This window comes from Nerophis ophidion, linkage group LG07 (genome assembly GCF_033978795.1).
Source record: "Nerophis ophidion isolate RoL-2023_Sa linkage group LG07, RoL_Noph_v1.0, whole genome shotgun sequence".
Classification (NCBI taxonomy): Eukaryota; Metazoa; Chordata; class Actinopteri; order Syngnathiformes; family Syngnathidae; genus Nerophis; species Nerophis ophidion.
In genome coordinates, this window is record NC_084617.1 from 32,778,193 (window position 1) to 32,790,854 (window position 12,662).

Genomic DNA, 12,662 nt, shown 5'->3' on the forward strand with positions numbered 1-12,662 from the left:
TTAAGGGGGTCAAATTTCAGTTCAAAGAGGCAAAAAAGGCATATTTTGCGAAAATTTTGTTTTGAAGGGGTTTTTGCCAACTTCCTGTTGATTTTAGGTACAGAAGTGTTTATTGGAAATGTAGGTCCAAGTCAGACCTACACAGAGGTTTTTGTTTCATGTCTCTACGACATTCCTAACGGAAGTTACAAGCAGTATGTTTTTTGTCTCTTCCTAGGTGGCGCTAGCGCGCAATTTTAATTTTTGATATTTGGTTGCTTAATAAGGTGGTCTGCCGCTCCATACCGATGTGTGTGTCAAATTTGGTGAGTTTTGAAGCATGTTAAGGGGGTCAAATTAGGGTGCGAAGGTGCGAGCGCGCCTTGGGTTGCTGTCCCCGGGCCCCACGGCAGGAGAAGCCTTGGTGACACTATTTAATGCATTGTGAAAGTAATGCAGTTGTTGTATTGAAGTGAAAATATCTAGCTTCCTGTTGATTTTTGCCAAAGTATGTTAATTATTCAAATGTAGGTCTAAGTCAGACCTACATAGTGGTTTTTGTTTCATGTCTCTACGACATTCCTACCGGAAGTTACAAGCAGTTTTGTCTTTGTTTTCTTCCTAGGAGCAGTTTGTCTGTGTTGTATTCCTAGGGGGCGCTAGAGCACAATTTTGAGTTTTGGAGTTTGGTTTTTTCATCAGCTCGCAATTGTTGCCAGTCCTGATGTGTGTGCCAAGTTTGGTGAGTTTTGAAGCATTTTAAGGGGGTCAAATTACAGCTCAAAGAGGCAAAAATGACATTTTTTAGGAAAATTTGCGCAGGGGTTCTTTGAACGCGCGTAAAATCAAAACCGGAAAACTTATCACAATTTTGTCCGACCACTTTTTTTAAAAGGGTTCAATCTCTCTCCTGTGCAAGTTTGAAGCCGAAACGACAAACGCACTGGGAGGAGTTTTGATTTGAAAAAGGTGACGGGTTTTCACGAAAACTTTTATTTTGAAGGGGTAATTGCCAACTTCCTGTTGATTTTTTCTGCTAGCTGTCAATTATTAAAATGTAGGTCTAAGTAAGACCTACATAGAAATTTTTGTTTCATGTCTTTCCGACATTCCTACAGGAAGTTACAATCAGTTTTGTTTGTGTTTTCTTCCTAGAAGCAGTTTTTTCTGTGTTTCATTCAAAAAATTTTGTAGAGCGCAATTTTGAGTTTTATAATTTTTTTTTTTCATTAAATCACAATTTCTGCCAGTCCTGATGTGTCTGCCAAGTTTGGTGAGTTTTGAAGCATTTTAAGGGGGGCAAATTACAGCTCAAAGAGGCAAAAATTGCATTTTTTGTGAAAATTTGGCTTTGAATGGGTTTTTGAAAATTTTTTGTTGATTTTGGCCCCAGAAGATACAATTATGGAATTTAGGTCTAAGTCATCCCTACATAGAGGTTTTTGTTTCATGTCTCTACGACATTCCTAACGGAAGTTACAAGCAGTCTGTTTTTTTTTTTTCCTAGGGGGCGCTAGAGCGCATTTTTGATTTTTGGGGTTTGGTTGCCTAATATGTTGGGAAGGCATGAAAGACCGACGTGTGTGTCAAATTTGGTGAGTTTTGAAATATGTTAAGAGGGTGAAATTGGGGCGCGACGGTGCGGAAGAAAGAAAGAAAGAAAGAAAGAAAGAATAATAATAAAACGCAGCAGATTCAATAGGGTCCTTGCATGGCAAAGGACATGGATGTCCTTTGCCATTGCAGGGCGGACCCTAATAATAAAGAAAGAATAAAACGCAGCAGATTCAATAGGGTCCTTGCCTTAGCAAAGGACATGGATGTCCTTTGCTGGCAGGGCGGACCCTAATAATAATAATAAAACGCAGCAGATTCAATAGGGTCCTTGCATGGCAAAGGACATGGATGTCCTTTGCCATTGCAGGGCGGACCCTAATAATAAAACGCAGCAGATTCAATAGGGTCCTTGCATGGCAAAGGACATGGATGTCCTTTGCCATTGCAGGGCGGACCCTAATTATATTTATAATAATAATACATAGATGATTATTTGGTGTAGAATCTTATGTGTGAATACTTGGACATTCACACAATAATATTAATGATAATCCATCCATCCATTTTTCTACCGCTTATTCCCTTTGGGGTCGCGGGGGGCGCTGGTGCATATCTCAGCTACAATCGGGCAGAAGGCGGGGTACACCCTGGACAAGTGGCCACCTCTTCGCGGATTAATGATAATAATAATAATAATAATAAATAGAGGATTATTTGGTGTAGAATCTTAAATGTGTGAATATTTGGACATTATCATAATAATAATAATAATAATAATAATAATAAATAGATGATTATTTGTAGAATCTCATGTGTGAAAACTTGTACATTCACACAATAATAATATTAATAATAATAAATAGATAATTATTTGTAGAATCTTATGTGTGAGTACTTGGACATTCACACAATAATAATAATAATATTTATAGTAATAATAATAATAATAATAAATACGTGATTATTGGGTGTATAATCTTAAATGTGTGACTACTTGGACATTCACACAATAATAATAATAAATATATAATTATTTGTAACAGCTTATGTGTGAATACTTGGACATTTACACAATAATAATATTAATAATAATAATAATAATACTAATAATAATAATTAAAAAAATATATTTGTAGAATCTTATGAGTGAATACTTGGACATTCACACAATAATAATAATAATAATAATAATAAATAGATGATTATTTGGAGAATCTTATGTGTGAATACTTTGACATTTACACAATAATAATAATAATAATTAAAGCTGCAAGCAGCGTTGGTCGGGTCCGCCGTTGGCCGCCGCCGCCGCCGCCGTGTCCCGAGTCCCGATCTTAGTCAGACCAACATAGAGGTCTTTGTTTCATGTCTCTACGACATTCCTAACAGAAGTTACAAGCAGTTTTGTCTGGAAAAAGGTGACGGCTTTTTACAAAACTTTTATTTTGAAGGGGTAATTGCCAACTTCCTGTTGATTTTAACTGAAAGATGCTACCTATCAAAATGTAGGTCTAAGTGAGACATACATAGAGGTTTTTGTTTCATGTCTGTCCGACGTTCCTACCAGAAGTTACAAGCAGTTTTATCCGTTTCCTCTTCCTAGGAGCAGTTTTTCTGTGTTTTTTTCAAAAATTGCAATAGAGCGCAATTTTGAGTTTTAAGGTTTGGTTTTTTCACTAGATCGCAATTTCTGCCAGTCCTGATGTGTGTGCCAAGTTTGGTGAGTTTTGAAGCATTTTAAGGGGGTCAAATTGCAGCTCAAAGAGGCAAAAATAGCATTTTTTTGCGAAAATTTTGCTTTGAATGAGATTTTGCAAGATTTCTGTTGATTTTGGGTATAGACATTTTTTATTGGAAATGTAGGTCTTAGTCAGACCTACACAGAGGTTTTTGTTTCATGTCTCTACGACATTCCTGACGGAAGTTACAAGCGGTTTGTTTTTGTTTTTTGCTAGGGGGCGCTAGCGCGCAATTTTAATTTTTGGGGTTTGGTTGCTTAATATGTTGGGGAGGGACACCGTACCGACGTGTGTGTCAACTTTGGTGAGTTTTGAAGCATGTTAAGGGGGTCAAATTAGGGTATTGTCTGTGTTGTATTCCTAGGGGGCGCTAGAGCACAATTTTGAGTTTTGGGGTTTGGTTTTTTCATTAACTCGCAATTGTTGCCAGTCCTGATGTGTGTGCCAAGTTTGGTGAGTTTTGAAGCATTTTAAGGGGGTCAAATTACAGCTCAAAGAGGTAAAAATGATATTTTTTTGGAAAATTTGCGCAGGGGTTCTTTGAAGGCGCATAAAATCAAAACCGTAGAACTTATCACAACTTTGTCCGACCACTTTTTTTAAAAGGGTTCAATCTCTCTCCTGTGCGAGTTTGAAGCCGAAACGACAAACGCACTGGGAGGAGTTTCAATTTGAAAAAGGTGACGGGTTTTTACAAAACTTTTATTTTGAAGGGGTAATTGCCAACTTTCTGTTGATTATTTCTGATAGCTGTCAATTATTAAAATGTAGGTCTAAGTGAGACCTACATAGAAGTTTTTGTTTCATGTCTTTCCAACATTCCTACCGGAAGTTACAAGCAGTTTTGTCTGTGGTTTCTTCCTTGAAGCAGTTTTTTCTGTGTTTTATTGAAAAATTGCGCTAGAGCGCAATTTTGAGTTTTTTTTTTTTTTTTTTCATTAGATTGCAATTTCTGCAAGTCCTGATGTGTCTGCCAAGTTTGGTGAGTTTTGAAGCATTTTAAGGGGGTCAAATTACAGCTCAAAGAGGCAAAAATAGCATTTTTTTGTAAAAATTTTGCTTTGAATGGGTTTTTGCAAAATTTCTGTTGATTTTTGCCCGAGAACATACTATTATGAAAAGTAGGTCTAAGTCAGACCTACACAGAGGTTTTCGTTTCATGTTTCTACGACATTCCTAACGGAAGTTACAAGCAGTATGTTTTTTTTTTTTCATAGGGGGCGCTAGCGCGCAATTTTGATTTTTCTGGTTTGGCTCCCTAATATGTTGGGAAGGCATGAAAGACCGACGTGTGTGTCAAATTTGGTGAGTTTTGAAATATGTTAAGAGGGTGAAATTGGGGCGCGACGGTGCGGAAGAAAGAAAGAAAGAAAGAAAGAATAATAAAACGCAGCAGATTCAATAGGGTCCTTGCATGGCAAAGGACATGGATGTCCTTTGCCATTGCAGGGCGGACCCTAATAATAATAATAATAATAATATTAAATAGATGATTATTTGTAGAATCTTATGGGTAAATACTTGGACATTTACACAATATTAATATTACTACTAATAATACTACTACTAATAATGAAGAAATTATTATTTGTAGAGTATTATGTGTGAATACTTGGACATTCACACGGTAATAATGATAATAATAAATTCAGTAGCGCATAGAAAATCAATTTTGACAAAGAAAATGAAGAAACTCTGTTTGAGCACAACACGCTTTGTTGTATCCATGTTTGGTCTCTGTGAGAGGCACGCCACAAACACTGGAGGTGTCGCCCTGGATCACGTCAGACACACAACATTCACCTCCATCCTCTGCTGCCGAGTGAGTTCAGATGGAAGCACCGCGAGGCATGTGTGTTAGCATATTAGCAAACGGCGCTCTCTCCGCATGCATGAGCATCAAGGAAGAACAAAGCAGCAGTTTTGTGCACGGAACATTAAAGTTCACTTTCATCAAGCAGCAACTTAAAGGGGACTTGCACTTTTTTTGGAATGTTTATCATTCACAATCCTTATGTCGGACAAGAACATATATGTATTATTTTGATGCATTCTAAATCGTAAAACGCTAGCAAGAGTCAGCTAACAATGGAGCCAATGTGGGTCGCTCTATTTCGCTTCTAAAACATCCATAAAGGTTTTATATACATGATGTAAGTATAGATGTAGTATCTAGTAACATTCATGAGGTGAGTATATATAATATATACATGATGTAAGTATAGATGTAGTATCATAAAAAAATGTACAAACGTTTGTATAATATACATATTTTTATAATTTTAAGCAGACACAGAGGCATAACAACATTGACTTTCCCTTCAACAACAACAAGACTACTATTAATGGCAGACTTGATGAGAGACAACAAAGAATACTTTGGGACAAATGATGATCCAGAAACTTCTATTTTTATCCTGAATATAAGGAGGAAGATCTACAAGTTTTAGAAGCATGTTTAGTCAAACACTAAGCATCATGAAGCAGTATTGCTAAACACAAACATAATAAAACAATCCCTGGGTTAAAGGGGAACATTATCACAATTTCAGAAGGGTTAAAACCAATAAAAATCAGTTCCCAGTGGCTTTTTTTTGTTTTTCGAAGTTTTTTTCAAAATTTTACCCATCATGGAATATCCCGAAAAAAGGCTTTAAAGTTTCTGATTTTCGCTATCTGTGTATCCACCCGTCCATTTTCCTGTGACGTCACTGCGTGACACCAATACAAACAAACATGGCAGATAGAACAGAAAGATACATAGCGATATTAGCTCGGATTCAGACTAGGATTTCAGCGGTTTAAGCGATTCAACAGATTACGCATGTATTGAAACGGATGGTTGGAGTATGGAGGCAGGTAGTGAAAACGAAATTGAAGAAGAAACTGAAGCTATTGAGCCATATCACGACAGACAAAGGCAACAAGGACGAATTCGGCGATCGTCTTCTAACCAACGATTGCATCTTTTGACCACTGGAGCAACTTAAATCCGTCGACTGGTAAGTGTTTGTTTTGCATTAAATGTGGGTGGAGGGAAAGGCTGGATGCAAATATAGCTACAAATGTACATACAGTTGGCCTAAATAGCATGTTAGCATCGATTAGCTGGCAGTCATGCCGTGACCAAATATGTCTGATTAGCACATAAGTCAATAACATCAACAAAACTCACCTTTGTGATTTTGTTGACTTTATCGTTGGAAATGCATCTGCTTTGAGTGTCGCAGGATATCCACACATCTCTGTGCCATCTCTGTCGATGGCATCGCTATCGTCGGTAAAATTTGCAGAACAAACGAGGGACTTTCGCATCTTTTGACCACTGGTGTACTTGAATCTGTCGATTGGTATCTGTTTGTTTGGCATTAAATGTGGGTGGGGGGAAAGGCTGGACGAAAATATAGCTACAAATGAGGCATAATGATGCAATATGTACATACAGCTAGGCTAAATAGCATGTTGGCATCGATTAGCATCCCGTGACCAATGATATGTCTGATTAGCACACTCCTCGTAAGTCAACTTGAATCCGTCCCTGTTAGTGTTGTTACACCCTCCGACAACACACCGATGAGGCACGATGTCTCCACAGCCCGAAGAGGCAACGTGGGTCCCCCCTGCAATGGGCTCACCACCCATAGCAGGGGCCATAGAGGTCGGGTGCGATGTGAGCTGGGCGGAAGCCGAAGACAGGGCACTTGGCGGTCCGATCCTTGGCCTGAGCTAGTGCGCAAGGTGGAGAAGTTCTAGCTAGATATAGTCGGACTCACTTCAACGCACAGCAAGGGCTCTGGAACCACTTCTCTCGAGAGGGGATGGACTCTCTTCCACTCTTGCGTTGCCAGCAGTGAGAGGCGACAGACTGGGGTGGCAATCCTTGTCTTACTGGGGACCTTCAAAGCTCATGTTGGCAACGACAGTGAAACCTGGAGAGGCGTGATTGGGAAAAATGGTCGTCCGGATCCGAACCCGAGTGGTGTTTTGTTATTGGACTTTTGTGCTCATCACAGATTGTCCAAAACAAACACCATGTTCAAACACAAGAGTGTCCATATGTGCACTTGGCACCAGGACACCCTAGGCTGCAGTTCAATGATCGACTTTTTAGTTGTGTCATCGGATTTACAGCCTCATGTTTTGGACACTTGTGTAAAGAGAGGGGCAGAGCTTTCCACCGATCACCACCTGGTGGTGAGTGTGCTGCGATGGTGGGGGAGGATGCCGGACAGGCCTGGCAGGCCCAAACGCATTGTGAAGTTCTGCTGGGAACGTCTAGCAGAGTCTCCTGTCAGAGAGTTTCAATTCCCAAATCCGGAAGAACTTTGAACGTCACGAGGGAGGTGCTGGACATTGAGTCCGAGTGGACCATGTTCCGCACCTCTATTGTCGAGGCGGCAGATCGGAGCTGTGGCCGCAAGGTAGATGGTGCCTGTCGTGTCGGTGATCCTAGAACCCGTTGGTGCACACCGGCCGTGAGGGATGCCATCAAACTGAAGAAGGAGTCCTATCGGGTTCTTTTGGCACGTGGGACTCCGGAGGCAGCGGACAGGTACCGACAAGCCAAGCAGTGTGCAGCTTCAGCGGTCGCGGAGGCAAAAACTCGGACATGGGAGGAGTTTGGGGAAGACATGGAAAACAACTTCCGGACGTCTTCGAAGCGATTCTAGACTACCATCCACCGCCTCAGGAAGGGGAAGCAGTGCACTGTCAACCGTGTATGGTGCGGATGGTGTTCTGCTGACTTCAACTGCGGATGTTGTGGATCGGTGGAGGGAATACTTCGACGACCTCCTCAATCCCACCAACATGTCTTCCTATGAGGAAGCGGTGCCTGGGGCATCCGTGGTGGGCTCTCCTATTTCTGGGGCTGAGGTTGCTGAGGTAGTTAAAAAGCTCCTCAGTGGCAAGGCCCAGGGGGTAGCTGAGATCCGCCCGGAGTTCCTTAAGGCTCTGGATTCTGTGGGGCTGTCTTAGTTGACAAGACTCTGCAGCATCGCGTGGACATCGGGGGCGGTGCCTCTGGATTGGCAGACCGGGGTAGTGGTCGGTTCGCAGCCGAGTGTGAAGCGACCGGAATGAGAATCAGCACCTCCAAGTCCGAGTCCATGGTTCTCGCCCGGAAAAGGGTGGAGTGCCATCTCCGGGTTGGGGAGGAGACCCTGCCCCAAGTGGAGGAGTTCAAGTACCTAGAAGTCTTGTTCACGAGTGAGGGAAGAGTGGATCGTGAGATCGACAGGCGGATCGGTGCGGCGTCTTCAGTAATGCGGACGTTGTACCGATCCGTTGTGGTGAAGAAGGAGCTGAGCCGGAAGGCAAAGCTCTCAATTTACCGGTCGATCTACGTTCCCATCCTCACCTATGGTCATGAGCTTTGGGTCATGACCGAAAGGATAAGATCACGGGTACAAGCGGCCGAAATGAGTTTCCTCCGCCGTGTGGCGGGGCTCTCCCTTAGAGATAGGGTGAGAAGCTCTGCCCTCCGGGAGGAACTCAAAGTAAAGCCGCTGCTCCTCCACATCGAGAGGAGCCAGATGAGGTGGTTCGGGCATCTGGTCAGGATGCCACCCGAACGCCTCCCTAGGGAGGTGTTTAGGGCACGTCCAACTGGTAGGAGGCCACGGGGAAGACCCAGGACACGTTGGGAAGACTATGTCTCCCGGCTGGCCTGGGAACGCCTCGGGATCCCCCGGGAAGAGCTAGACGAAGTGGCTGGGGAGAGGGAAGTCTGGGTTTCCCTGCTTAGGCTGTTGCCCCCGCGACCCGACCTCGGATAAGCGGAAGATGATGGATGGATGGATGGTAGTGGTCCCTCTCTTTAAGAAGGGGAACCGGAGGGTGTGTTCCAACTATCGTGGGATCACACTCCTCAGCATTCCCGGTAAGGTCTATTAAGGTGTACTGGAGAGGAGGCTACGCCGGATCATCAAACCTCGGATTCAGGAGGAACAGTGTAGTTTTCGTCCTGGTCGTGGAACTGTGAACCAGATTTATACTCTTGGCAGGGTCCTTGAGGGTGCATGGGAGTTTGCCCAACCAGTCTACATGTGCTTTGTGGACCTGGAGAAGGCTTTCGACCGTGTCCCTCGGGATATCCTGTGGGGAGTGCTCAGAGAGTATGGGGTATCGGATGGTCTGATAGTGGCGGTCCGCTCTTTGTATGATCAGTGTCAGAGCCTGGTCCGCATTGCCGGCAGTAAGTCGGACACGTTTCCAGTGAGGCTTGGACTACGCCAAAGCTGCCCTTTGTCGCCGATTGTGTTCATAACTTTTATGGACAGAATTTCTAGGCGCACTCAAGGCGTTGAGGGGATCCGGTTTGGTAGCTGCAGGATTAGGTCTCTGCTTTTTGCAGATGATGCGGTCCTGATGGCTTCATCTGGCCAGGATCTTCAGCTCTCACTGGATCGGTTCGCAGCCGTGTGTGAAGCGAATGGGATGAGAATCGGCCTCCAAGTCCGAGTCCATGGTTCTCGCCCGGAAAAGGGTGGAGTGCCATCTCCGGGTTGGGGAGGAGACCCTGCCCCAAGTGGAGGAGTTCAAGTACCTAGAAGTCTTGTTCACGAGTGAGGGAAGAGTGGATCGTGAGATCGACAGGCGGATCGGTGCGGCGTCTTCAGTAATGCGGACGTTGTACCGATCCGTTGTGGTGAAGAAGGAGCTGAGCCGGAAGGCAAAGCTCTCAATTTACCGGTCGATCTACGTTCCCATCCTCACCTATGGTCATGAGCTTTGGGTCATGACCGAAAGGATAAGATCACGGGTACAAGCGGCCGAAATGAGTTTCCTCCGCCGTGTGGCGGGGCTCTCCCTTAGAGATAGGGTGAGAAGCTCTGCCCTCCGGGAGGAACTCAAAGTAAAGCCGCTGCTCCTCCACATCGAGAGGAGCCAGATGAGGTGGTTCGGGCATCTGGTCAGGATGCCACCCGAACGCCTCCCTAGGGAGGTGTTTAGGGCACGTCCAACTGGTAGGAGGCCACGGGGAAGACCCAGGACACGTTGGGAAGACTATGTCTCCCGGCTGGCCTGGGAACGCCTCGGGATCCCCCGGGAAGAGCTAGACGAAGTGGCTGGGGAGAGGGAAGTCTGGGTTTCCCTGCTTAGGCTGTTGCCCCCGCGACCCGACCTCGGATAAGCGGAAGATGATGGATGGATGGATGGTAGTGGTCCCTCTCTTTAAGAAGGGGAACCGGAGGGTGTGTTCCAACTATCGTGGGATCACACTCCTCAGCATTCCCGGTAAGGTCTATTAAGGTGTACTGGAGAGGAGGCTACGCCGGATCATCAAACCTCGGATTCAGGAGGAACAGTGTGGTTTTCGTCCTGGTCGTGGAACTGTGAACCAGATTTATACTCTTGGCAGGGTCCTTGAGGGTGCATGGGAGTTTGCCCAACCAGTCTACATGTGCTTTGTGGACCTGGAGAAGGCTTTCGACCGTGTCCCTCGGGATATCCTGTGGGGAGTGCTCAGAGAGTATGGGGTATCGGATGGTCTGATAGTGGCGGTCCGCTCTTTGTATGATCAGTGTCAGAGCCTGGTCCGCATTGCCGGCAGTAAGTCGGACACGTTTCCAGTGAGGCTTGGACTACGCCAAAGCTGCCCTTTGTCGCCGATTGTGTTCATAACTTTTATGGACAGAATTTCTAGGCGCACTCAAGGCGTTGAGGGGATCCGGTTTGGTAGCTGCAGGATTAGGTCTCTGCTTTTTGCAGATGATGCGGTCCTGATGGCTTCATCTGGCCAGGATCTTCAGCTCTCACTGGATCGGTTCGCAGCCGTGTGTGAAGCGAATGGGATGAGAATCGGCCTCCAAGTCCGAGTCCATGGTTCTCGCCCGGAAAAAGGTGGACTGCCATCTTCGGGTTGGGGAGGAGACCCTGCCCCAAGTGGAGGAGTTTAAGTACCTCGGAGTCTTGTTCACGAGTGAGGGAAGAGTGGATCGTGAGATCGACAAGCGGATCGTTGCGGCGTCTTCAGTAATGCAGACGCTGTATCGATCCGTTGTGGTGAAGAGCTTAGCCGAAAGGCAAAGCTTTCAATTTAATGGTCGATCTACGTTCTCATCCTCACCTATGGTTGCTTATAAAATAAATAAGATTTAGAACTAACATCTTATTTATTTTATAGCGATCAATAAACTATTGACTTTGATACACAATAAAATACTCAGCAATAAAACACTAACTGGAAACCAATTGATATTTGGCATTTTGGCATGTACCGGCCTCTCTTTTACCGGTATCATGTTGTTTTCTTCCAACTACATCAGCAAATCCAATATCTACACATACGATAGCAGTATTTGGAAAAGTCAATAATCAGTAAAGTGGATAGATATTAGTCCTTCTCCAGTCATGAGCACACTTGCGAAGAAACGAAAAGAAAGAGCAGTTTGAAATTTGTAAGTCATATATAAAATGATCTGTCATAAATAAAATTGTAAGTCATAAATAAAATTATGTGACATAAATAAAATTGTGTTTCATAAATAAAATGGTGTCTCATAAATGAAATTGTAAGTCATAAATATAACTGTAAGTCATAAATAAAATTATCTGTCATAAATAAAATTGTAAGTCATAAATAAAATTGTAAGTCATAAATAAAATTGTGTTTCAATGTCCAATTCTCCAAGATTTACCGTCACTTGATGCAAGGCCACCTGGCAAAATCCTTTTGACGTAAACTCCAAACTCCTCTCCGGTGATCTCCTTCACACCTCCGATAACTTTGATTCCTGTCGGGAAATGACATCAAGTCACAACACTTTTCATACAATGAAGGTTGGAGATGGCAGAAAAGAAACACAACTACAAAAACATAGTACTCAGTGTACTGCAAATAGTGTACTGTGTGTCTAGTGTGGGTGTACTGTATGTACACTCTGTGTACTGTGTGTGTACTGTGTGTACCGTATGTACAGTCTGTGTAATGTATGTACAGTCTGTGTACTGTGTGTACTGAATGTACTGTGTGTGTACTATATGTACAGTCTGTGTACTGTGTGTACAGTTTGTGTACTGTATCTACAGTCTGTGTACTGTGTGTGTACTGTATGTACCAGTCTGTGTACTGTATTTACAGTATGTGTACTATATCGGTGTGTCTTTGGTGGAACTTATATGCTTACATTACCTCTCGTAAGTAAAGATGTCGGACACGCTGGGGTTGTCCCAATACAAATATTTTAGTACCAGTACCAGTACCAAACATTTATTTTTAGACCTTTAACACTTTTCAATACATTCCAAAATGAAGGAGACTACAACATTGGTGGTGGAGCCAGAGCATACCACATCACATGTGTTCTAGATGGCCCAAAACTAGGGCTGTCAAAGTTAACGCGTGAAACTAATATGTGTTGTGAAATTATTATATTTGAAAGA

The 12,662-nt window shown here is 43.6% G+C and overlaps 1 protein-coding gene across 1 annotated transcript in view; it reads right to left on the minus strand.

The window, feature by feature from the left end:
- si:dkeyp-72e1.9 (syntaxin-binding protein 4) overlaps positions 1-12,662 on the minus strand; it is a 220,597-nt gene that overhangs the window by 168,367 nt on the left and 39,568 nt on the right. Inside the window, exon 3 of the mRNA XM_061905997.1 lies at positions 11,918-12,013. Coding sequence (XP_061761981.1) covers positions 11,918-12,013 — 96 coding nt within the window. The remainder of the gene's footprint in view (positions 1-11,917; positions 12,014-12,662) is intronic.